The sequence below is a fragment of the Mobula birostris genome, chromosome 9 (genome assembly GCF_030028105.1).
Source record: "Mobula birostris isolate sMobBir1 chromosome 9, sMobBir1.hap1, whole genome shotgun sequence".
Lineage (NCBI taxonomy): Eukaryota > Metazoa > Chordata > Chondrichthyes > Myliobatiformes > Myliobatidae > Mobula > Mobula birostris.
This window is the reverse complement of record NC_092378.1, coordinates 76,695,640-76,723,535: the sequence shown is the minus strand read 5'-3', so window position 1 is coordinate 76,723,535 and position 27,896 is coordinate 76,695,640. Positions and strand designations below refer to the sequence as shown.

Sequence of the window (27,896 nt, the reverse complement as noted above, 5' to 3'; positions counted from 1 at the left end):
GGGAACAGATATACAATTGGAAACTCTTCAAATATAACAGTAACGTATCACTCGTCAAAACAAGTGATAAAGTTAATGGCTAGGTAACAGTTAGTAGCAGAAATTGAAAAGAGCAGCATTGATTTTTCCAATACTTAGCTGTAGAAAATGTCTATACATTCTTCTGAATATCTGGCATGCGTAGAAGTTAAGGTGCTCAGCTAGAGAATAGCATCATCAATTTTCAATCTAATTTTATGATTTTAGATGATATCATTAAGAGACACGCACATGAGTCCATGCCATGCCTGATTTTTTAGAGACATGTGGAACAGTCTTTGTTTTAGTTCGGCCCATGCATATCCCCTTAACACTTCTGCCAGTACTGTTGGTGCTGTTTCCCGTAATTATGCTGAATTCAGCAACGTCTTTACCTTTACTGCTAGTTTCTGTCTGACTCTCACCTTCACATGATCAATCTCCAATTCTTCCCTACCTTTTCTGGAACGGTCACCCACACTAAAGATAAATCAGTTTCTAACACCCATTACAAGCCCGCCAATTCCCACAGCTGTATCGAATACTGCTTGCCCACCTTGCTTCTAAGGGCTCTAATCCATTCTCGCACTTCCTCTGCCCCTACTCGACTGCACCTTTCCTTGCAACCACACACAATGCAACACTTGTCCTTTCACCTAATGCCCAGGGACACAGTGTTTCACTTGCACCGTTCCAGCCTGGTGTGCTGCATTCAATGCTCACAAAGTGGTCTCCTCCACACCGGAGAATCTAAACACAGATTTGAGTGACTTTGCAAAGCACCTGTATTAGGTCCCAGGGTGACTCTGAGCTTCCTACAACCTGCCATTTTATATTCTCTCATGTTGGCAATACAGTGCAGAGTAGGCCTGTATAGGTAAGTATATAGGTGAGATGTGTCCGTATGAAAAATGGATACGGCCAAGAAATGGTTAACAAGTAGGAATTTGTGGGTCTGTCCTGTTTTGAAGGTCTACCCGCGTGTTGGGCAAATTGACCCTTGATACTAGATAAGGGAAGAACAATATATGACTCCGGTCTCTCAGGTTGCCTGAGAGCAACCTAAAAGTGCTGACTTGTGTAAAAGTAATTAATCACCTTGTCTCTAAAGAACGTTTTTTTAATATTGTTTGGTTGTAGACTTGAAAGGATGTATTGTCCCTGGGAAGACAAAGGCCGATTGTTGAAGGTCACCCGACCGAGAGGTTAGGGACATACAAACGTCGGATAGGATGCCTAGCCCCTTCCAGCTGGACTGGGAGGTGGTGATAGAGCTATAAAGGTAGGAAAATTCTTTCTTGAGCAGACTACTCGCCTGGGTCCCACCCTTGGGCCGAGCAGCTGAACTGGCGCCAAGGACCTCCACCTGAGCCAATCCACGGTCTGCCTCAGGGACCACGCAGACGTTGCAAAGTATACTCGGCAGGGTTGCCTACGAGGGGTTGCTTAAGTTAGCCCTACCTTTTAGTGGTGTAGGTAGTGTACAATATAAAGCATTTCTCACAACTCTCTATTTTCTTCTCTGTATTAACAATAAAGTGAGTCTCAGAGGAACTACCAAGTCTGGGTCCATTTGTTCAAGTGAAAACAAATAGTTGCAGCATCCATCCGTCATGGTTATTCTTATTGGATATCAGTTTTGTGGAACAAGGCCCTTCTGGTCTTTCGAGCCATGCTGCCCAGCAACCTCTGACAACCTGATTAACCCTATCCTAATCACAGGAAATTTACTATACCAATTAACCTACTCAGTGTTTCTTTGTGGGAGGAAACCAGAGGACCTGGAAAAAACCTATGCATTCCACGGGGAGAATGCACAATGACTCCTTACAGTAGTGGTCGCCAACCCATCGATCTTTGAGACTTTCCCAGTAGATCCCAAAAAAAATCAAAAATAAATACACAAATACTGTTGTAATGTGAGCATTATAAAAATAAGTAATACTAATTAGGATAATGGTAATATAGCAATACTTTTGCTACTCAAAGCTGTTTGTAAAGAGAGATTGTTTCCGGGTTGCAGGGTTTTAGTTCCGTTCTTTCTGCCCAGCGCACATGTGTGTAGCTCCCTCGCCATGCACCACAGTTTCAGCGTAGCTTGTGCTGCATCAAAGTGACCAACTAGATTAGATAAGAGTACAGATTGTTGCAAACATCAATATACGGCAGTGGTCCCCAACCTCCGAGGCAATGCATCAGTCCGCGGCCCGGAGGCTGGAGACAACTGATATACGGCACTCACTCGTGATATCCTGATAGCATGGTGGAGGCTCCACAAAAGAAAGCGAAAACGTACAAATTCCTTCCACAATGGGAAGAGGAATTCCTATTTACCTTGGTGAAATACAAGTGTGTATATATGTTGTGCCACCAAACACAAGCACTGACTAAAAGAGGGAATCTGGAGCGGCACCACAACATCAACCACCAGAACTTTAAAGACACCTACCCCGCAAAGAGCGCAATTCGTGCCAGGAAAATTGGGGAGCTGAAATCAGGGTTGAAGGCCCAGCAATCGTTTTTCACAAAACATGCTGCTCAAAATAGGGCTGCTATTGAAGCACCATTTCATGTAAGTCACCTTTTGGCTAAACACAAGAAGCCTTTTACAGATGGCGATTTATTCAAGGAAGCGATGGCCATTACCGCAGGGACAGTTTTTAATGACGTTAAAAACAAAAACATCACAACCGCAATACATAAAATACCGCTTGGCCCTGCAACAGTGACAAGGAGGGTAGAGTCACTGTCAGAGGATATGGATCGACAAGTGTTAAAGGACTTGTCACTTTGTGAATATTTTTCACTACAGTTCGATGAATCCCTGGATGTAATGCAAGCAGCTCAGCTTGTTGTATTTGTCAGGATGGCTTTCCAGAATTTTACAACAAAGGAGGACTTCCTCACTCCTTTGCACTTAAAGCAGAGAACGAGAGGTGAGGATATTTACAATGAGTTTAAAAAATATGTCCGTGAAAATGACATCCCCATTCATAAACTGGTGGCAATTACTACTGATGGGGCCGAGCAATGCGCGGTGTGTGCGTTAGTTTTATAGCACTAAAACTCAGTGCCCACTTCGGGTCAACTTATCTATGTGAAATTGCATTTTCACAGATGAAAATTATTAAATCTAAGTACAAGAGCTGTCTTATTGACAGACACCTCACAGACTGTCTCAGACTGGCTGTCTGTAGTTATGAGCCAAATTTCAGGGAACTAGCAGAAAGTATTCAGCGTGTTGTCATCACACTGAGTGCAACAGTCAATTTTTATTCATTTATTTTTTGTGTTGAAATAAAATTAAATAATGAAACTTAGAATTAAAGGTGTGAAGTATTGTAATATTCTTAAAGAAAGACAGCTATGGCCTGTTTGATATGCTAGTTACAGTGTTTCCTTGTTTGAATTAATTTGAAAGTTGGCCAAAAGTATTTTGTGAAATTCAAATACAATTAGCCCAAATAAAAGGCCTCAAATTGGAAGTACAATCTGAGCTGTTTTTTCTCTAAACGATTTAGTAGATGGATCTGGCCTTTCACTAAGGTCGAGGTAGGGGATCTGGGCTTAAAAAGGTTGGTGACCACTGGAACTGAACACTAGATTCCAGAATGCCCCAAGCTGTAATAGTGTCACACTAATCACTATGCTATCACGCCACTCAACTAGTAATTCTCCATCCCTCTCCCAATTGATCTGCATCCAAAACTGTTACGATTACTAATATAATCTTTAGAAATAACACTTCAGCAGCCTTCTGTAACACAAAATTGAACCCTTCAATTTTAAGTAACTTGATCTGTGATATTGCCTTAGTTTGTATTTCTCTTGGAAGGGAGGGCATACCAAGCCTCGCTGCTCTGAATTTCACAACTCCTACATTCCACTGTCTGTGCACTCACCGTCTAACTGTTCCCATTCACTCAGTGAGTAGATAATCTTATTCAGTTTACCCTCATGGTCACCTGTTCTACCCCATCAGACACACCCCCTTCTCCACTCTCCCTTTCTTTTTCTTGTTGGCAGTTCTGACGAAGGGTGTTTAATCTGAAGGATAAAGTTCCCATAGATGTGGCTTCACTTGCTGAGCATTCCAGCTTTTCTTTTTATTTTACAACTCCAGTATCTGAAGATTTGATTATCGCTGAACATAGATGAAAAATAAACAGAGTATGGACTTTTAAAGGATTCCAGGAGTGATGGTGCCAGAGGCAGAAGAGAAGCCATCGGTAGGTAATCCTGACTGCTCAGTTCTGAATGTAAATGAGTAAGAATGAAACAAAGCAAGGGTAGTCTCACTAGGCTGGGTAATGGTGAAGGATGGTGTAGTTAACAGGTTCAAAGACTACGAGATTTACATAGTAAAATGGTGGGGCCCTGGGTACTACTCTGGAAGCGACCAATGGGTGAAGATACAAACAACAGGAATTCTGCAGATGCTGGAAATTCAAGCAACACACATAAAAGTTGCTGGTGAACGCAGCAGGCCAGGCAGCATCTCTAGGAAGAAGTGCAGTCGACGTTTCAGACCGAGACCCTTCGTCGGGACTAACTGAAGGAAGAGTGAGTAAGGGATTTGAAAGTTGGAGGGGGAGGGGGAGATCCAAAATGATAAGAGAAGACAGGAGGGGGAGGGATGGAGCCAAGAGCTGGACAGGTGATAGGCAAAAGGGATACGAGAGGATCATGGGACAGGAGGTCCGGGAAGAAAGACAACGGGGGGGGGGGGGGGGGACCCAGAGGATGGACAAAGGGTATAATCAGAGGGACAGAGGGAGAAAAAGGAGAATGAGAGAAAGAATGTGTGTATAAAAATAAGTAACAGATGGGGTACGAGGGGGAGGTGGGGCATTAGCAGAAGTTAGAGAAGTCGATGTTCATGCCATCAGGTTGGAGGCTACCCAGACGGAATATAAGATGTTCCTCCAACCTGAGTGTGGCTTCACCTTTACAGTAGAGGAGGCCGTGGATAGACATGTCAAAATGGGAATGGGATGTGGAATTAAAATGTGTGGCCACTGGGAGATCCTGCTTTCTCTGGCGGACAGAACGTAGGTGTTCAGCAAAGCGGTCTCCCAGTCTGCGTCGGGTCTCGCCAATACATAAAAGGCCACATCAGGAGCACCGGACGCAGTATATCACCCCAGCCGACTCACAGGTGAAGTGTTGCCTCACCTGGAAGGACTGTTTGGGGCCCTGAATGGTGGTAAGGGAGGAAGTGTAAGGGCATGTGTAGCACTTGTTCTGCTTACACGGATAAGTGCCAGGAGGGAGATCAGTGGGGAGGGATGGGGGAGACGAATGGACAAGGGAGTTGCGTAGGGAGCGATCCCTGCGGAATGCAGAGAGGCGGGGGAGGGAAAGATGTGCTTAGTGATGGGATCCCATTGGAGGTGGCGGAAGTTACGGAGAATAATATGTTGGACCCGGAGGCTGGTGGGGTGGCAGGTGAGGACCAGGGGAACCCTATTCCTAGGGGGGTGGCGGGAGGATGGAGTGAGAGCAGATGTACATAAAATGGGGGAGATGCGTTTAAGAGCAGAGTTGATAGTGGAGGAAGGGAAGCCCCTTTCTTTAAAAAAGGAAGACATCTCCCTCGTCCTAGAATGAAAAGCCTCATCCTGAGAGCAGATGCCGCGGAGACGGAGGAATTGCGAGAAGGGGATGGCGTTTTTGCAAGAGACAGGGTGAGAAGAGGAACAGTCCTGATAGCTGTGACAGTCAGTAGGCTTATAGTAGACATCAGTGGATAAGCTGTCTCCAGAGACAGAGACAGAAAGATCTAGAAAGGGGAGGGAGGTGTCGGAAATGGACCAGGTAAACTTGAGGGCAGGGTGAAAGTTGGAGGCAAAGTTAATTAAGTCAACGAGCTCTGCATGCGTGCAGGAAGCAGCGCCAATGCAGTCGTCGATGTAGCGAAGGAAAAGTGGGAGACAGATACCAGAATAGGCACGGAACATAGATTGTTCCACAAAGCCAACAAAAAGGCAGGCATAGCTAGGACCCATACGGGTGCCCATAGCTACACCTTTAGTTTGGAGGAAGTGGGAGGAGCCAAAGGAGAAATTATTAAGAGTAAGGACCAACTCCGCTAGACGGAGCAGAGTGGTGGTACAGGGGAACTGATTAGATCTGGAATCCAAAAAGAAGCGTCGAGCTTTGAGACCTTCCTCATGGGTGAAGATACATACCTGGAGTTCACTGAAAGGCAGATAGGGTGGTAAGATACTTGGCATGCTCACCTTCATAAGTACAGTAAAGGAGTTGGGATGTAATACTACAGCATTGATATTTTTATTTTATATTGTGTACAGTGCTGGTTGCCCTTTTACAAAAAAGACATCATTAAACCAGTGACAAAGAGATTTACAACTATGTTACCAAGAATGGAAGGCTTGAGTCATAAACAGAGGCTGGATAGGGTAGGTTGCACATCCCTGTAGCAAAAAAGGCCGACCTCCTGTTAGATCATTAGTAGTATAGATGAGGTGAATCCAGGATATGGAAGCCCAAAACATAGTGGCCATTTCATTAGGTACAGGAAGGGAACCAGGTGTGGCCTTTTGCTTCTGTAGATCATCCACTTCAAGGTTTGATGTGTTGTGCATTCAAAGATGCTCTTTTGCACACCACTGTTGTAACGTAGAGTTAAATATGTTAACATCAGCTTCCTGTCAGATTTGAGCCAGTCTCACCATTCTCCTCTCATCTCTCTCATTAACAAAGCGTTTTCACCCACTGAACTGCCACCCACTGGATTTTTTTTTGTTTCTCGCACCGTTCTCTGTAAACTCTAGAGACCGTTGTGCGTGAAAATCCCAAGAGGTCAGCAGTTTTTAATATACTCAAACCACCTGGTTTGGCACCAACAATCATTCCACAGTCAGAGTCACTTTGATCACATTTCTCCTTCCTCATTCTGATGTTTCATCTGAACTGAACTTCTTGACCATGTCTACATGCTTTTATGCATTAAGCTGCTGCTACATAATTGTCCATTTAGATATTTGCATTAACGAGGAGGTATACAGTTGGATCTAATAAAATAGCCACTGGGCGTGGATTTAAAGTGAGAGGAAAAATTTAAAAAGGACTTGAGGGGCAACTTTTTCCCTTTGGAGTGTATGAAATGTGGCAGTGGTAGAAATGGGAACAATTATAAAATTTAAAGAAACACTTGGACAGGACATGGACAGATTCAGAGAGATATGGGCCAAAAGCAAAAAGTAGTAAGGAGAAAAGTAAAAGTGGCAGGCCGACAAATCCAGGGCAAGCATCAAAAAGGACCACTTTTCAACATAATTGTATAAGGGCTAAGAGAGTTGTAAAAGAGCGCCTGAAGGCTTTGTGTGTCAATGCCAGGAGCATTCGTAACAAGGTGGATGAATTGAAAGTGCAGATTGTTATTAATGATTATGATATAGTTGGGATCACAGAGACATGGCTCCAGGGTGACCAAGGGTGGGAGCTCAACATTCAGGGATATTCAAAATTCAGGAGGGATAGACATGAAAGAAAAGGAGGTGGGGTGGCGTTGCTAGTTAAAGAGGAGATTAATGCAATAGAAAGGAAGGATATAAGCCGGGAAGATGTGGAATCGATATGGGTAGAGCTGCGTAACACTAAGGGGCAGAAAACGCTGGTGGGAGTTGTGTACAGGCCACCTAACAGTAGTAGTGAGGTCAGGGATGGTATTAAACAGGAAATTAGAAATGTGTGCAATAGAGGAACAGCAGTTATAATGGGTGACTTCAATCTACATGTAGATTGGGTGAACCAAATTGGTAAAGGTGCTGAGGAAGAGGATTTCTTGGAATGTATGCGGGATGGTTTTTTGAACCAACATGTCGAGCAACCAACTAGAGAGCAGGCTATTCTAGACTGGGTTTTGAGCAATGAGGAAGGGTTAATTAGCAATCTTGTCGTGAGAGGCCCCTTGGGTAAGAGTGACCATAATATGGTGGAATTCTTCATTAAGATGGAGAGTGACATAGTTAATTCAGAAACAAAGGTTCTGAACTTAAAGAGGGGTAACTTTAAAGGTATAAGATGTGAATTAGCTAAGATAGACTGGCAAATGACACAAAGGATTGACGGTGGATATGCAATGGCAAGCATTTAAAGATTGCATGGGTGAACTACAACAATTGTTCATCCCAGTTTGGCAAAAGAATAAATCAAGGAAGGTAGTGCACCCGTGGCTGACAAGAGAAATTAGGGATAGTATCAATTCCAAAGAAGAAACATACAAATTAGCCAGAAAAAGTGGCTCACCTGAGGACTGGGAGAAATTCAGAGTTCAGCAGAGGAAGACAAAGGGCTTAATTAGGAAGGGGAAAAAAGATTATGAGAGAAAACTGGCAGGGAACATAAAAACTGACTGTAAAAGCTTTTATAGATATGTAAAAAAGAAAAGACTGGTAAAGACAAATGTAGGTCCCCTACAGACAGAAACAGGTGAATTGATTATGGGGAGCAAGGACATGGCAGACCAATTGAATAATTACTTTGGTTCTGTCTTCACTAAGGAGGACATAAATAATTTTCAAGAAATAGTAGGGGACAGAGGGTCCAGTGAGATGGAGGAACTGAGCGAAATACATGTTAGTAGGAAAGTGGTGTTAGGTAAATTGAAGGGATTAAAGGCAGATAAATCCCTAGGGCCAGATGGTCTGCATCCCAGAGTGCTTAAGGAAGTAGCCCAAGAAATAGTGGATGCATTAGTGATAATTTTTCAAAACTCGTTAGATTCTGGACTAGTTCCTGAGGATTGGAGGGTGGCTAATGTAACCCCACTTTTTAAAAAAGGAGGGAGAGAGAAACCGGGGAATTATAGACCGGTTAGCCTAATGTCGGTGGTGAGCAAACTGCTGGAGTCAGTTATCAAAGATGTGATAACAGCACATTTGGAAAGCGGTGAAATCATCGGACAAAGTCAGCATGGATTTGTGAAAGGAAAATCATGTCTGACGAATCTCATAGAATTTTTTGAGGATATAACTAGTAGAGTGGATAGGGGAGAACCAGTGGATGTGGTATATTTGGATTTTCAAAAGGCTTTTGACAAGGTCCCACACAGGAGATTAGTGTGCAAACTTAAAGCACACGGTATTGGGGGTAAGGTATTGATGTGGATAGAGAATTGGTTAGCAGACAGGAAGCAAAGAGTGGGAATAAACGGGACCTTTTCAGAATGGCAGGCAGTGACTAGTGGGGTACCGCAAGGCTCAGTGCTGGGACCCCAGTTGTTTACAATATATATTAATGACTTGGATGAGGGAATTAAATGCAGTATCTCCAAGTTTGCGGATGACACGAAGCTGGGCGGCAGTGTTAGCTGTGAGAAGGATGCTAAGAGGATGCAGGGTGACTTGGATAGGTTGGGTGAGTGGGCAAATTCATGGCAGATGCAATTTAATGTGGATAAATGTGAAGTTATCCACTTTGGTGGCAAAAATAGGAAAACAGATTATTATCTGAATGGTGACTGATTAGGAAAAGGGGAGGTGCGACAAGACCTGGGTGTCATTATACACCAGTCATTGGAAGTGGGCATGCAGGTACAGCAGGCGGTGAAAAAGGCGAATGGTATGCTGGCATTTATAGCGAGAGAATTCGAGTACAGGAGCAGGGAGGTACTACTGCAGTTCTACAAGGCCTTGGTGAGACCACGCCTAGAGTATTGTGTGCAGTTTTGGTCCCCTAATCTGAGGAAAGACATCCTTGCCATAGAGGGGGTACAAAGAAGGTTCACCAGATTGATTCCTGGGATGGCAGGACTTTCATATGAAGAAAGACTGGATGAACTAGGCTTGTACTCGTTGGAATTTAGAAGATTGAGGGGGGATCTGGTTGAAACGTATAAAATCCTAAAGGGATTGGACAGGCTAGATGCAGGAAGATTGTTCCCGATGTTGGGGAAGTCCAGAACGAGGGGTCACGGTTTGAGGATAAAGGTGAAGCCTTTTAGGACTGAGATCAGGAAAAACTTCTTCACACAGAGAGTGGTGAATCTGTGGAATTCTCTGCCACAGGAAACAGTTGAGGCCAGTTCATTGGTTATATTTAAGAGGGAGTTAGATATGGCCCTTGTGGCTAGGGGGATCAGAGGGTATGGAGGGAAGGCAGGTGCAGGGTTCTGAGTTGGATGATCAGCCATGATCATAATAAATGGCGGTGCAGGCTCGAAGGGCCGAATGGCCTACTCCTGTACCTATTTTCTATGTTTCTATGTAAAAAAATGGGACTAGCTCAGTTATGCTAATTGGTCAGCATCGATGAGTTTGACTGAAAGGCCTGTTTTTTGTATTGTCAAGCTTATGACTAAGTTGAGGAGGATGTGGAAGAGCGGTCACCATACCACAGGATGTCATTTGTCAATTTCAAAAGGATATAGGGTGAGCAGAAAAAGTAAGTGATGCAAACATGAAACTGCAAAGAATTATACAGATGGAAAGCACAAGCAGTCAAGGACTTAGTAGAAAAGGAAGATGGTAAATAGACTCAACAAGCAGCATCTATGCAGGGTAATAGACAATGTTTTGTGGTGAGACCCATTATCGGGGCTAAAAAGGAAGGAGGCAAAACCCAGAATAAGAAAGTGAGGGGGAGGGGAAAGAGTTCAAATTGGCAGGTGATAGGTGAACCAGGTAAGTAGGAAAAGGTAAAGGGCTGAAGAAGGAATCTGATAACAGAGAACAGTGGAAGAAAGAAAAGGAGGAATGTCACCAGAGGGAGATAATTGGCAGGTAAGAACAAAGGGTAAGAGGACAGTCAGAATGGCAAATGAAAAGAAAAGGAAGGAATGGAGTGTTGAAATTATTGGAAGTTGGAGAAATCAATATTCATGCTATCAGGTTAGAGGCTACCCAAACGGAATACCAGGTATTGCTCCTCTTACTTCAGTTTGGCCTCATCATGGTAGCAGGAACGGCCATGGACAGACATCAGAATGCAATGGATAGTCAGATTGAAATGGGTAGTCACCCGCAGATCCTGCCTTTTGTAGCAGACAGAGCGAATATGCTCAACAAAGCATTTCCCCCAATCTGCGTTGGACGTCACCAACACCTTATACAAATTCAACATAATATCCCACCTAGCTCCTGTATTCAATTATTTATGATGGCTAACATGCCAAAAGCTCTCTTTACTACTCTATCTAACCGTGACACCACTTTCGAGGAATTATGGACCTGTAATCCCAGATCCCTCTGTTCTACTGCACTCCTCAGCATCCTACTTTTCACTGGGTAAGACCTACCCTGCTTTGTCCTCCCATCATGTAACACCTCATTCTGTCTGCATTAAGTTCTATTTATTTTTCAGCCTATTTTTTGTCTGGTCTGGATCCCGCTACAAGTTTTGATAACCTTCCTTGCTGTCTACTGCACCCTCAATGAGCAATGAGGATGAAACACGTCGTGTATTCATCTTCCAATTAATTGTATCTGAAGGTGTTACTGGTCCATTCATAGTATTTCCAATCATTAGGCACATTGGAAAAGCCTTTGTAGAAAAACCCACCTGTAACACTTGCTTAATTCAAACCATACATTGCCACCATATGTTTTCTCTCCCATTTTGTACTTCAGCCTATGTAATTTCACCAATTCCAGATCAAGTGAAATATTGAACATCCTTTTTTTTGCTGATTTACGAGCAAATTCAAGTTCAAATGTATCCAAATTCAAATGTATTATGCAGGTCTCACATACTTGTTAAAAAACAATAAAAGAGTCATAGAACACTACAGCACAGAAACAGTCCCTTCAACCCATCTGGTCTGTGCCAAACTATTACTCTGCTTAGACCCATCGACCTTATGAGCTATATAACTATATAACAATTACAGCTAATGAATATAACCAATTCTTAAACAGGTTAGATAATTGCCCTACTGTTCACCACCCCCTCAACACACCAGCTCAGGTTCCAAGGCACCCAATGCTCCCTCAACACCAGTGCCACCCCGTCTCCCCCCTCTCATTCAACACATGGATGAATAACACAGGCTATCACTGTCTGCACCCACTCAGTCCCCTGGACCTACTATACACACCTCTACATACAAACTTGCTATTGTCCCAATCTTTACCTCCCCCAGCCCCACCTTCCATCAACTCCCCAGTCATCATAGACTCACTTTCATAACTGAGCAGTTGAGAAGGGTTCTGGGGAAACAGAAATGGCAAAGCATAGGGATTAGATGGCGTGAATTGCAAGGTCCTGAAGGAGTGTGCTGAGCAACTGTGTGGAGGTGTCCAGTCCATTTTCAATCTAAGTCTCAGCCTGGAAAGGGTCCCAACTGTGTGGAGAACATCATGTGTGGTCCCAGTACCCAAGAAGGACCCACTCAAAGTCTTAAATAACCACTGCCCATTGGCCCTGACCTCAGATATTATGAAGACCCTAGACAGGCTGGTCCTGGCTCACCTCCAACCCCTGATCAGATTAACCCTTGATCCCCTGCAGTCTGCCTACAAGCAGCACATGAGAGTCGATGATGCTGTCATCTACCAGCTGAACAAAGCCTACTCCCATTTGGATAAGTACTGTTAGAATCATGTTTTGATTTCTCGTGCCTTCAATACCGTTCATCCCTCATTGCTCAGGGAAAAGCTCCATTCAATGCAGGTAGGCACTTCCATTGTATCCTGGATAATGGACTACCTGACTGGTAGACCACAGTTTGTGCAGCTTCAGAGCTGTGTCTTAGACAAGGCGATAATCAGCACTAAGGCCCCATAGGGCAGGGGTCCCCAACCTTTTCTGCGGACCGGTTTAAAATTGACAATATTCTTGCAGACTGGCCGACCCGGGGGGGGGGGGGGGGTGGTAGGGTTGCCAACGGACAAGAGTAGCAGTTAAATACGTTGTGTTTACCCAGAGAAAGACTACAATGACCATGAAGCCTTGAGCGGGCACCAGTGCGCATGCGCATCTTGACCTCCCGATTTTTCTTCCCTGCAAATCCTTTTTGGCAATTCTGTTCGGAAGCGGTGGGGGGGGTCGGGGGGGTGTTAATCACGACCAGAATATAGGTGATAAGTGGCTAATACACTCAATTTCTTTTCTAAAAGGGTTTATCTAACGAATTTAATAATAAACACAGCGCATATTTTCCTCGCGTGAATATAGTGATGTCAATTATCAGGGGAGCTTGAAGCAAGTGTTGAATGAACTTCCAGTAGAAATGGTAGAGGCAGGTTCAATATTATCATTTAAAGAAAAATTGGATATGTATATTGACAGGAAAGGAATGGAGGGTTATAGGCTGAGTGCAGGTCGGCGGGACTAGGTGAGAGTAGAGTTTGGCACAGACTAGAAGGGCAGAGATGGCCTGTTTCCGTGCTGTAATTGTTATATGGTTATATAAGTAAGTCAATAGCATCATAACATTTTAAGTAACATTTGGATATTAAACACACAGCACATATTTTCCTAGTATGAACATATAAAATCATTGCAGCACATCAATATCGCTGAATCGGTGGGAGCCCTGGGCTTGTTTCCCTGCAACGAGACGTTGCCATCGAGGGGTGATGGGAGACAGCGATACTCGAAGGGGGTTCCTTATGTCCAGTCTATTCCACAATTTAGTTTTCGTTGCATTCATTGCAGAAAACTCCACTTTGCAGAAAAATTTTGGAAATGGAAGCAACATTTTCAGTGCTTTCGTGGCTATCTCAGGATATTTAGCCTTGACTTTGATCCAGAATGCCGACAGAGATGTTATATCAAACATACTTTTCAGCCCACCGTCATTTGCAAGCTCGAGGAGTTGATCTCCTTCCCGCGCTGACACGGATGATGCGCAGGTCATGACCTCGCATGCGTAATGGCTCAACAGTGGCCGTGACAGGGAATGAGAAAAGGTGCAGCTGACTCATATCGCCAAATCATATCGTTTTCTCGCGGCCCGGTAGCGCATGCTCTGCGGCCCAGTACCGGTCCGCGGCCTGGTGGTTGGGGACCGCTGCCATAGGGGACTGTATTGCAACAGAGGTGCTGAGGGCAGTGTGGACAGGGCCAACGAACTTAACCTGTTCTTTAACAGATTTGACATTGTGACCCCTGCCCATCCCTCAAATGAGCCATCTGTTGTCGGCCCCCAATCAACACATGTTCCACCCTCCCCTCCTACCCCTCCTCACAGTCCTCCACCCTCCTCTCATGACTATACCCCTCCCCCACACAAAACCACCACGGTGGGCTTCATGGCTGAACAGGTGAGAAGACAGCTGAAACGTCTCAACCCAAGCAAGGCTGCAGGACCGGATGGTGTCAATACCAGGGTGCTCAAAGCCTGTGCCCCTCAGCTATGTGGAGTACTTCGCCATGTATTCAACCTGAGCCTGAGACTCCGGAGGGTTCCTGTACTGTGGAAAACGTCCTGTCTCATCCCTGTGCCAAAGACGCCACGCCCCAGCGGCCTCAATGACTACAGACCGGTGGCATTGACCTCCCACATCATGAAGACCCTGGAGAAACTTGTTCTGGAGCTGCTCCGCCCTATGGTCAGGCCACACTTAGATCCCCTCCAGTTCGCCTACCAGCCCCGACTAGGAGTTGATGCCATCGTCTACCTGCTGAACTGTGTCTACGCCCACCCGGACAAGCCAGCGAGCACTGTGAGCGTCATGTTTTCTGACTTCTCCAGTGCGTTCAACACCATCCGCCCTGCTTTGCTGGGGGAGAAGCTCACAGCGATGCAGGTGGATGCTCCCCTGGTGTCATGGATTCTTGATTATCTGACTGGCAGACCACAGTACGTGTGCTTGCAACACTGTGTGTCCGACAGAGTGATCAGCAGCACTGGGGCTCCACAGGGGATTGTCTTGTATCCCCTTCTCTTCACTATTTACAACTCGGACTTCAACTACTGCACAGAGTCTTGTCACCTTCAGAAGTTTTCAGATGACTCTGCCATAGTTGGATGCATCAGCAAGGGAGATGAGGTTGAGTAAAGGGCTACTGTAGGAAACTTTGTCACATGGTGTGAGCAGAATTATCTGCAGCTTAATGTGAAAAAGACTAAGGAGCTGGTGGTAAACCTGAGGAGAGCTAAGGTACCGGTGACCCCTGTTTCCATCCAGGGGGGGTCAGTGTGGACATGGTGGAGGTTTACAAATACCTGGGGATACGAATTGACAATAAACTGGACTGGTCAAAGAACACTGAGGAAGAGTCAGAGCCGTCTCTATTTCCTGAGGAGACTGAGGTCCTTTAACATCTGCCAGACGATGCTGAGGATGTTCTACGAGTCTGTGGTGGCCAGTGCTATCATGTTTGCTGTTGTGTGCTGGGGCAGCAGGCTGAGGGTAGCAGACACCAACAGAATCAACAAACTTATTCGTAAAGCCAGTGATGTTGTGGGGATGGAACTGGACTCTCTGACAGTGGTGTCTGAAAAGAGGATGCTGCCTAAGTTGCATGCCATCTTGGTCAATGTCTCCCATCCACTACATAATATACTGGGTGGGCACAGGAGTACATTCAGCCAGAGACTCATTCCTCCAAGATGCAGCACAGAGCGTCATAGGATGTCATTCCTGCCTGTGGCCATCAAACTTTACAACTCCTCCCTGGACCTATTTCATAATTTACTGGCATAATTTAAATATTACTTTTTAACTATTTATGGTTCTATTACTATTTATTATATATGGTGCAACTGTAACGAAAACCAATTTCCCCCTGGGATCAATAAAGTATGACTATGACTATTGGCTCCCTTCCCATTTACCCCGTATATAGTACCTTGGACCTTAGATTCAACATGACTTTAGAGTCATGTCATCTGCAGAAATTCTCTGATGACTCACCAATAGTTGGGTGCATATAGGGAGGAAAAGAGGATAAATATAGGGCACTGGTGGAGGACTTCGTCAAATAGTGCAAGCTGAATCATCTGCAGCTCAACACCAGTAAGACAAAGGAGATGGTGATGGACTTTAGGAAGACTAAGTCCGCAATGCTTTCTGTTACTATTGATGGTGAGGTTGTGAATGTGGTGCAGCTGGATGACAGACCTGAATGCAGTACCAATATAGAGGCTGTGTACAAGAAGGGCGAGTCGCCTCTACTTCTTGAAGAGGCTGAGGTCCTTTGGAGTATGCAGGACTCTTTTTCACATGTTCTACCAGCCTGTTGTCACCAGTGCAAACTTCTGTGCATTGGTGTGCTGCAGCAATGGCATCAACACAGGTGGTGCCAACAGGCTCAATAAACTGATTAGAAAGGCTGTCTCTCTTATAAGGGTCAAACTGGACACACTGGAGGCTGTGGTAGAACAAAGGACCCTGGCAGCTCTGGACAGTGTTTCTCACCCTCTGCATGCCACCTTTGCTGAACAGAGGAACACTTTCAGTAACAGACTATGGCCACTGAACTGCTCCAAACAGCGTTATATGAGGTCATTCTTACCCTCGGCCATTAGGCTCTATAATGAGTCAACTTATAGTTGGGAAAGTGATGACACCCTCCTGTTAGACTGTTATTAACCTCTGCTTAAGCTGTGCTTGGCTATGTTTACCACACCCTGCAATGGTGGATACCCTGTGCAATACTACCATCACTTCTTATCTGGGCGGTATGAATGTGCACCCATTACTGTATAATATTGTACCCATTATGATAATTTTTGCACTACCATCTTATCAGTGTGAACTTGGAAATCCTGTACATCTTATTTTTAAGGTAATTTATTTTTTTTATTCTTCTTACTTCTCTTCTAATATTTGTCTATCTGTGCACTTGTAATGCTACTGTGACACTGTAATTTCCTTTGGGATCAATAAAGTATCTATCTATCTTAGTCTCCAGATTACCTTAGCCGTCCATACCCCTCCCATCCATGTACCTGTCCATCCTTTGCAATTTATGGCTAAATTCCAACAGAAATATTTAAAACGTAGAAACAAAAACCTTGTTTCCCTAACGTTGCACATACAGTATAACATTGCAAATGATATAAAAACATTTTCAACCATTTGAAAGCTCAGAGTTATCATATCACTCTGATATGCAAAGTGTTATTTTGTACTTTTTGATGCAAGATAGCCTATGCATTTGAAACCTATTTCTCACAGTTTTAAATTTACATCAAAGGGAATAACTTAATCACTAGAAGAAACACTTACCCCCTTGACATCTTTGAGGTCTCCTTTCAATAGTGAATCCAAAGTGAAGATGACATTATGACTAAGATTCTGCAGCTTTAAAGAAATGTGAAGAAATTTTTTAGCCATATGAACATGTTAAATATATCAAAGTGAAAGTATATTTGTCTTTATTGCATTCATGATATGCAAAAGACATTGAGGTAAAGTGTATTGCATGAACCACAGTATGGAGAAGATAGACAAGTTCTTTTACATATTATAATAACTGTTTGCACTAATCCAGGCAAGCAATATCATGGACATGCAAAAGTTTTAAAAATGTAAATAGTTTCATAATATAGTCAGGATTTCCTGGCAGCCATTACTTCCACTGCCCATTCTCATTCTGACATGTCAGTACTTGACCACCTCTACAGTTATATAACCATACAACATATAACAACTACAGCACGGAAACATGCCACCTCGGCCCCTCCAGTCCGTGCCGAACGCTTACTCTCACCTAGTCCCACCGACCTGCACTCAGCCCATAACCCTCCGTTCCTTTCCAGTCCATATAGCTATCCAATTTAACTTTAAATGACAACATTGAACCTGCCTCAACCAATTCTGCTGGAAGCTCGTTCCACACAGCTACCACTCTCTGAGTAAAGAAGTTCCCCCTCATGTTACCCCTAAACTTTTGCCCTTTAACTCTCAACTCATGTCCTCTTGTTTGAATCTCCCCCTACTCTCAATGGAAAAAGCCTATCAACGTCAACTCTATCTATCCCCCTCATAATTTTAAATACCTCTATCAAGACCCAACTTGTTCAACCTTTCTCTGTAACTTAGGAGATGAAACCCAGGTAACATTCTAGTAAATCTTCTCTGTACTCTCTCAATTTTGCTCCTTATTGGTCCTTATTGTGAATTCCACATAAAGCAGTACCATCTGCGCATGTGTCAAGAAATGAGAGCTAAAGCAATTCTGTTTTTATTTGCTTAAATTTCACATAAGTTTCAGAAAAGAAAAATTTTAGTCCACATCTCTGATATTTTGATGAGGCCACTCTCCCAGTGGAGGAGCAACATCTCATATTCCATCTGGTAAGCCTCCAACCTGATGGCATGAACATCAATTTCTCTAACTTCCAATAAATTTCTACTTCTCCCCCTTCCTCCTTTCATAACCCACTCTGGCTCCTCTATTACTTCTCTTCTCCTTACCTGCTTATCACCTCCCCCTTGGTGCACTTCCTCCTTTCCCTGCTACCATGGTCCACTCTCCCCTCAGATTCCTTCTTCACCTTTTCCACCTATCACCTCAAAGCTTTTCACTTCATACCCTGCCCCCACCCACCTCCCTACCTTCCTCCTCACCTGCTTCACGTATCACCTTCCAGCTTGTACTCCTGCAGATGTTTGTTTCAGATATTAGTAAACTACTCATCTATGTCTTTGGGATATTTTTTCCAGTTCTAGCAAAATAATTAGAACTCCATGGATAGAAACAAATGTTACAAACAAGGTGCTAATTATCCTGCTGTACAAGTTAATATCTCCCAGATAAACTGTGCAGCAAAACTGAGAAACATTAACTCATTTACGCAAAATACAACAGTTAAACATTTCACTTAACACTGTATATGTTTAACAATTATTGTATTTATTCCAAAGGAAACAACCAGATATATGCTCAATAGAATAGAGCCTGTGTTATACAGGCAACTTCCATATTACTAGGGTGGTGGGATTTTTTGTTCTTCATTGGTCCTTATTGTGAATTCCACATAAAGCAGTACTATCTGCACATGCCTCAAGAAATGACAGCTAAAGCAATTCTGTTTTTATTTGCTTAAATTTCACATAAATTTCAGAAAAGAAAAATTTTAGTCCACATCTCTGATATTTTGATGTTTTGTGAATTCCTGGTCTGTTACTTGAATACCAAAATATATTTTTTAATTTCCCAATACAAAATCAAATGAGAATTTTATCACAATTTAATAATAGGTAAAACTGCTGGAATATAAAACTGAACATAAGAAGTACATAATAATAGTATGTTAAGTTCCCAAAATCGAGTCACGACTGCACAGGCGCATGGACATCAGCAAGCTAGACTAGCGGGAAGAATCTAAAAGGAGTGCACTTTTTCTTCAGCAGTTTGATCAAGGCACGACTGCGCAGGGATGTCAGCGAGTTAGACTGGAGGGAAGAATTTAAAAGGAATACATTTTTTCTGCAGCGGTTTGATCGAGGCACGACTGCACAGCACAGGCACATGGTCATCAGCGAGTTAGACTCCCAGCTTCCTGGACGGCCACATCTGCACCAAGTGCGTCAAGCCGCAGCTCCTTAGGGACTGGGTTAGGGAACTGGCGAAGCAGCTCAATGACCTTTGCCTGGTTAGGGAAAGTGAGGAGGTGAAAGAGAGGAGCTATAGGCAAGTAGTCACACTGGGGCCTCAGGAGACAGATAAGTACCCACAGTCAGGAGAGGGAACGGCAAGAGTCAGATACTAGAGAGTACCCCTGCGGCTGTCCCCCTTAACAATAAGTACTCCTGTTTGAGTACTGTTGGGGAGGACGACCTACCTGGGGGAAGCAACAGCGGCTGCGCCTCTGGCACAGAGTCTGGCCCTTGTGGCTCAGAAGGGTAGGGAAAGGAAGAGGATGGCAGCAGTGATAGGGGACTCTATAGTGAGGGGGTCAGACAGCACTTCAGCGAACTGACTCTTTGTCAACTAAAAACACCAGTAATCCCAAATTTATCCATTTTATTCTCCCCACATTCCCAAAAACTCCCTGCAGACCTATCATCTGAAGATAAATTCACAGTGGTTATCTAAACAACCAACCAGCACTCATTCTGATGTGGAAGGGAAATAAAAGCAGCTAGAGAACAGAGAGGAGGTACAAATTTCACAGAGGCACCTATGGAGATCAGGATCACACTTAAGAGTTCTGGCACTGAGAGACAGTACCTCTATCACTTGCACAGCAACATGACAAAATACTGGAGGAACTCAGCAGGCTAGACAAAGGCTCAGCTCATTTGCACTTTGTCTGCACTCATGTTGTCTTTCCCAGTACTTCTCGGATGTTAATTATAATTAAACCTTCCTGAACATCTGTAATAGTCATTTTGTCTCGCCAGGAAGTATTTAGTATGAACTACAAGACGTGTGCTTGAACTTGCATAACCTATTTACAATACAGTAGTACAAGCCCATTCAAATGTAGGGTTAGGGTTAACCCTACCCCACCATCACAGGATCCACAACTCGCTGTGTAATGAAATGCTTCCTGATGTTAGTCTGAAATCTTTCCTTAACCAGTCTCCACCTATGGCTCCATGCCATTGGAATCTCTTCTGGGGGAGGTATGACCTATTCAAATGTGACAGTTGCACCTGAACCTGAGGGGGAACAATATTCTCGCGAACAGGTTTGTTCGAGTTGTTGGAGAGGGTTTGAACTAATTAGGCAAGGGGGTGGGAACCAGAGTGATGAGACTCAGGATAGGACGGCTGGTAAAAAAGTAAAGATAGTGTGCAGTCTGACTGTCAGAAAGGGCAGTCAGATGACGGGAAATAGTCGCAGCCAAGAGACTAAGTACCAATACACTAGGGATGCAAAATCAAAAAGGGTAGCAAATACAGTACTCAAGGTGTTGTATCAGAAATAAGGTGGATGATCTTGTTGCACTATTACAGATTGCCAGGTATGATGTTGTGGCCATCACGGATTCATGGCTGAAGGATGGTTGTACTTGGGATCTACTTCTGGGGCACCTAGGGACGACTCGAGTAGCAGCATTACTCTTAACGGATACGATTAAATATTCTCGTTTCCGCCTGATACAGCTAAAAAGCACAACTGCTTCCAAGGTTAGTACAGTCAACAAGATATCTTAATGTGCTTAAATGAACTATCGCTGCTTAAAACTAATGGAAACAACACTGGTTGTGGACAGAAGCGTCCACGTAGGATTCCATGGAGAAAGCGTGGCTGTAGATCAGGGATACAAGTGCATTTAAGGAAACGGGGTTTTAAACTCCCAATACCGACTATCTTCTGGCAAACATGCAGTCTCTGTGAATAAAATCAATGATCTCAGAGCTAGGGTGCTGAATCACTAGGACCGCACGTCTCCTTTGCTTCATGGAATCCTGGATAACCTCTGTAACATGCTGTAGGGTTTCACTGCTGTGTAACATGCTGTAAGGTTTCACTGATAATATAATGGTTTCTCTGTAGCAGCAACGTTGGGGTTATAGCTAGAGATAACAAGGTTTGGAATGCTGTTGTTCTTTCTTGTGAGTCTGGAAAAGAAGTTTTCACGGTCTTTGGCCGGGGAGAGTTGAGGAGAGAAGATGCGAATGGAGGGAGTTGGTAGACTGCTGGACGGGGTGGATGTGCAGCGAGGGTCCGAAGGGCAGCAACGATCAGAGGAGATCGATGGTGGACAATTGTCTTATCAGTGAGCTCCAACATTGCGCAATAGACTGTTTCATAGGATTGGGCCCTTTTTCTTTTTTTTTTTGTTTTCTTTACTAACCACATAGTCAAAGTAAGAATTATAAAGCTTAATCGTTTAATCGCATATTGTGTCCTGTTTGTTATTTTGGGGTGCTGATTTGTAACAGGGGACACATCGCGTAGCATCCACCCAAACGAGCTTTCTTAAGTTTGGCCAGGCTGGGGGCGATCACCCCCTATATTAAGCCACTAGCCGAAGCAAAAGTTACAATTGTGGGGGCTACGTTTGGGATTGATTCCATTGGATGCTGTGTGATTACCCTGAGCAATGAACCAGTGGGGCAGATATTTGTACTTCGGATGAGTTGTTAATTCCACTGTTAAGTACTGTTGAAGTTGCGATTGTGGGCGGAGGTTTGATAAAATGGCTGGTGCAGCTCTCATTTTAATGCTGACCAGTGCTGAGGTAGCAGTAGCTGGGGGCAGAGATTTCAAGGACAGGGTTCTCTCGTTTCTGAGAAGTGAGAATACTGAGTTAGAATCCGCACTTACTCCTCTGGGGAATAAATGGAAAAATCAGATTCAAAGTCCCAGTTATGGCAGGCTCCACTATTCTCTGGAATAACGCCCACCCTAAAGGGGAGAAGGAGTATGAGACTTGGGCGGAGCGGACCTCTCAGCTGTTAGATGAGTGGCAGTGCTCTGATGATGTAAAGCGACATAGAATGGTTGAAAGTTTGAATGGGCGGGCCGCTGACATTGTGAGAGCCGTCAGGTTGAAATGTCCCATAGCAACAGTTGTCAATTACATGCAAGCACTGGACAATGCTTTTGGCCTCACTGGAAGCCCAATGGAGTTCATGGTGAAATTTCAGAACATGCATCAGGAGAAGGGGGAGAAGTTTTCTGCTTTTATTTTTCAGCTAGAGAGGCAGCTAAATTGCTTGCAGCATAGAGGGGTCATTCAGGCAGCCGAGGTGGATCAGCTAAGAATGGACCAGAGAGCCTGGGGAGCCCAGACCCATGACCTGATTGCTTGGGGTCTCCAACAGTCTCGTAAGACGCGACCCCCTCCATCTTTTGCTGAAGAGGAGAATGCGTCGGAGGCGTGGGAGGACTCAGTCAGCAGGGTACAGTTCCCGGTAGTAGTCCCCTGCGGTGAAGTGACCATGGATAGCCTACCCCAGGGAGCAGTAGAGGAGAATGTGACAGAGTTGAGAACGGAGGTATGTCGGCTGTTACCAGCGGGTGTGACCGCCCGCATATGATGAAGCTGATGGGGGGAGGGGGTGAATTCCCCAAGGGAACGAACAATGCGGAGGGCTACCGGCAGCAGGTGTCACGCAAGAAGCAGAGTGAGCTCCCGGGTACCTAAGCGGGGAGAGTCGTTGGGAAAACTTAGACGAGTCCCAGTGAGGGAACGGCCTGGTATCTGTGGGGGAACGCGTTCCCAGCACTGTACCAAGGATCCCCAAACACAAAAAGCCCTACTCCTGTAGGCTTCGTGGGACTACGCTCCAGTGTGTCGCTACGGATAGTGGGTATTTTTCCTAAAGCCATACTCGACACTGGGTCACGTTGTTGTACTGTTCGTTCCACAACCAGTATCTGAAGCATTTACCATTGACACTATTCAGGGCACTGGAGATCTGGGAGCTTAGTGCTGGTGATTATCCATACGACAGTTATTTATCAGTGAAGTTGGAGGTCTCGGAGGCCGATGTGGGAGTGTCTGAGGTCCTTGATACATTGGTGCTGGTTTGTCCGGACCCTGTTGAGAAGGGAAAAGTTTCGATTATGGCGGGGATCAAAACCTCTCTTGTGAGGAGACTCATGGGGGCCTGCAAGGAGAAGTCGGGTGAGAGCTTTCTGGGAACATTGTCCGTGCACCCGGGGTTTCGAGCTGCTTTTGAGGAAGTGCATGGCTGCGTCAGACCAGATACTGAAATTAGACGAGGGACTGTATGGTTCACCCAGTCGAATCCAATGGTAGTACAGTCCGGGGAAGTAGCGAGAGTGATGGGGACTCCCAAATTTCCCAGAGTGGCTGAGGGTGAGGCCCTCTTAGTGGACACTCCAGAAGACCACAAATGGGAGTTGGGATTTCCTGCTGGGGTACTGGTGAGGCCCAAATTGCAGAAGCCCTTGGTTGTACAGGCAAGGAGGATGGCAGTGATTGTCAGGAACACTACGAATAGGGAGGTCACCTTCAAGCGGGGGATGCCCCTGGCGCATTTGTTCCCAGTGATGGTAATGTCTAGTGCCCCTGTGACACACGCCAGGGAGAAACTATTAGAAAAGGGGGAAAAATTGACCGCTGAGTCATTCAACTTCGGGGACTCCCCGGTTCCTGCGGGTTGGAAGAAGAGGTTGATAGAGAGGATGTTGAAGCTGGAAGGTGTCTTTTCCACTGACGAATTTGATGTGGGTTGTTCCAAGAGCACGCGTCATACTATCCGGGTGACTGACAATACCCTGTTCAGAGATAGGTCGCGGCGACTGGCCCCTGCAGAGGTGCAGGATGTTCGGCAGCATTTGTGCAAGTTGAAGGAAGCTGGGATCATCACCGAGTCTCGAAGCCCCTACGCATCCCCAATAGTCGTGGCCAGGAGGAAGAATGGGAAGGTACAGATGTGTGTGGACTATAGGACTCTGAACAGGCACACCATCCATGACCAGTCTACTGTCCCGAGGATTGAAGACGCACTGGCCTGCCTGAGTGTGCTAAACTTGAGAAGTGGATATTACCAGATCCCCATCAGTAAGGCTGACAAAGAGAAAACAGCATTTATATATCCCCTAGGACTTCTCCAGTTCGAAAGGATGCTCCAGGGCATCTCGGGAGCCCCTGCGACCTTCCAGTGGGTCAAGGAGTAAACAGAGGGGGATATGAACTTGCTTGAGGTATTGGTGTATTCGGATGACCTCATAGTATTTGGATCCACCTTGGAAGAACATGAAGCGAGGCTGCTTAAGGTGCTGGGCTGCCTGAAAGCTGAAGCGTTAAAACTTTCCTTGGACAAGTACCAGTTCTGCCAAACGTCTGTTAGCTCTGTTGGGCACATAGTCTCACATATGGGGTAGTTACAGACCCAACTAAGATCGAGGCGGTTACCACTTGGCCAAGACCCCAGACTGTGAGCACTCTGCGCTCGTTCCTTGGGTTCTAAGATTACTATCGGAGGTTTGTGGAAAGGCTACGAGAAAGTGAGTCACCTGTTGAATCAGTTTCTGAGCGGTTACCCTTCCTACTAGGGGAAGAAAGGACAGGAAGGTGGAGAGTATCTTAGCCCGTCGGAGCCCTTTGGACCAAGGTGGGATGCAAAATGTGAGGAGGCCTTTCAGACACTGAAGGAGTTGCTGACCCATGCGCCGGTGCTGGCTTTTGCGGACCCTCGCTTACTGTATGTACTGCACATTGATGCCAGCCAAGAGGGTTTGGGGGCATCCTGTATCAGGATCAGGGCTCCAGGTTGAGGCCTGTTGCATTTGTCAGCTGGAGTCTGTCGCCCTCCGAGAAAAACTATCCCATGCACAAGTTGGAATTTCTGGCGTTGAAATGGGCAGTGGTGGATAAGCTGAGTGACTATCTCTGCGGGGCCAAGTTTGAGGTGAGGATGGACAACAACCCCCTAACTTATATCTTGACCTCGGCGAAACTGGATGCCATAGACCATCGGTGGTTGGTGGCGTTGTCTGCCTATGATCGCAGCCTGAAGAACCAGCCAGGAAGCAGGAACGTTGATACTGATGCTTTGTCCTGACGGGCACATGGGAGACTGGTCAGGTACGAGGAGTGGGACAGCGTTCCTGCCCCAGGGGTGAAGGCCCTGTGTCAGTTTGCCATCACCATGAAGGTAGAGGGAAATGAGGGGCAGGAGCGAGCGGTGGATCAATTGGGGACTTCTGATGACACCATTCCTCAGGTGTATTGTAACCTGATGGCTCTGAAGACAATTCAGCTGCCAGAATTGAGTCCTGGGGAAGTGGCTGCTGCTCAGTGAGATGATCTGGGCATCAGTACCATTTGGGCGGTGGTCGAAAAGGGAGACATGGCTCAGGTGGAGAGGATGAAACATGTGTCGGTGCTTCCATTACTACGAGAATGGCCTCAGCTGGAGTTCAAGAACCAGATCTTACACTGGGTCACATCATCCCCAAACCGATCCCGGCGTTGCCAGCTGGTTCTGCCCAAGAAGTAGCAGAGGATTGTGTTGAAATCACTTCATGATGATTCTGGAATTTGGTGATGGAAAACCCCTATGGATTGCTCAGAGACTGGTTTTACTGGCCCTGAATGAAGTCGGAGGTCGAAGAATACTGCAAGTCGTGCATTCGATGAATACGGCAGAAGACACTGCCTACAAGGGCAGCTCCCTTGTCCCACTTGCAGAGTGCGGGAACTCTGGACCTGGTGTGCATGGATTTCCTGTCAACAGAACCCAATGCCAGCAACATAGTGAATGTCTTAGTCATCACGGACCACTGCACCAGATATGCTCAGGCTTTCCCTACCAAGGACCAGAGGGCGTCTACAGTGGCAAAAGTGTTATGGGAGAAGTATTTTATTTACTTATGGCCTTCCCAGGCGAATACATAGTGATTAGGGACGGGATTTCGAAAGCAGACTCATCCATGAGTTACTGGGCACGCTTGGGAGTCGAGAAGTCGAGGACCACGCCCTATCACCCGCAGGGTGATGCCCAGCCAGAGAGGTACAATCGGACCTTGCTAGACATGCTCGGGACCCTGTAGGTCAGCAAGAAGAGCAGATGGAGTCAATATATTGGGCATCTGGTTAACAGTTATAATTGTAAACGAAGTGAAGCTACTGGGTACTTGCCACATTATCTGATGTTTACCACCAAAGACTGACCTGAAGTATGTGTCTGACCTGAGAAGAGAGCTGAAAAGGGCTTATGAATTAGGTGGGGTCATGGCTGCCTAGCAGAATCAAGGGAATAAGAGGAGGTATGATCAAAAGGTGAGGTTCTCGTAACTCCTGCTGGGAGACAGAGTCCTCATAAGGAATTTGGGGCTACCTGGAAAGCATAAGTTGGCTGACTGTTGGGCAGCTATACCCGAAGTGGTGGAGAGTCAGATGCCAAACCTACCAGTTTTTCTGGATGAAACCAGAAGATGGGAATGGGCCTGTCAAGATTCTTCATTGGAACCACCTGTTGTCCCTGGGTCAAGAGGTGCAGATAGACCCAGAGCCCAACTTGGAGCCTACACCTAGTAAGAGGACTCTGCGGAAACGCGGGGTGCTACTGGGCCCCCAACAGGTAAGGTTAGGCCGGCCCCCACCCCCTGAGAGGGATACTGATTCAGAGGATGAGAACCTGGATGTGTGATATACGCTGCCTTTCGCTAGCTCCCCACTGATGGAGGAAGTGACTCCTGGCCCTTTTCCCATTGAGACGTGAAGTGGGGGGGGGGGTGCTATCTGTGGGCAGCCTGGGTTGCAGAGGAACTCTGCAGGAGAGGAAGCAGGGTTTGATCACGGGACAGAGGGATCCGAGATGCAGGTGGGTACGAGTGATAGATCGGGGGAGGCATCGCCAGGTAGACTGGAAGTATCTCCAGTAGTGTCGAAACCTGAAGAGTTAGATGATGGAGTGCGGAGGTTTCAGAGAATTAGAAGACCACCGGATAGGTTGGCCTACATAGCACCAGGGGAACAGAGTATGACCCCTACTGTGTTGGGGAGCTACGTCACTGCTTTTTACACCTGGATTGGGCTTTGTGTTTTGCAGGAAGGGTTGGCAAATTATCTCAACGTCATGAGGACATGACTAAATTTAGTGGGGGGAGAGTGTAACATGCTGTAGGGTTTCACTGCTGTGTAACATGCTGTAAGGTTTCACTGATAATGGAATGGTTTCTCTGTAGCAGCAATGTTTGGGTTATGATTAGAGATAACAGGGTTTGGAATGTTTTTGTTCTTCCTTGCGAGTCTGGAAGAGAGATTTTCATGGTCTTTTGCCGGGGAGAGATGAGGAGAGAAGACGCGAATGCAGTGAGTTGGTAGAGCGCCGGACAGGGTGCACTTGGAGCGAGGGTCCAAAGGGTAGCGACAATCGGAGGAGGTCGATGGTGGACAATCAGCTTATCGGTGAGCTCCAACATTGCTCAACAGACTATTTCATAAGATTGGGCTCTTTTTCTTTTTTTTTTGTTTTCTTTACTAATCATATAGTCAAAGTAAGAATTATAAAGCATAATCGTTTAATCGCATTTTGTGTACTGTTTGTTATTTCGGGATACTGATTTGTAACAGGGGACAC

At 45.5% G+C, this 27,896-nt stretch overlaps 1 protein-coding gene across 3 annotated transcripts in view; it reads right to left on the bottom strand.

The window, feature by feature from the left end:
• Positions 1-27,896, bottom strand: part of LOC140202842 (arf-GAP with SH3 domain, ANK repeat and PH domain-containing protein 1-like) — a 531,099-nt gene that overhangs the window by 258,004 nt on the left and 245,199 nt on the right. For all 3 annotated transcript variants that reach the window (XM_072268282.1, XM_072268281.1, XM_072268284.1), the window contains one exon: positions 17,163-17,237. In XM_072268282.1, the coding sequence (XP_072124383.1) occupies positions 17,163-17,237 (75 nt within the window). The remainder of the gene's footprint in view (positions 1-17,162; positions 17,238-27,896) is intronic.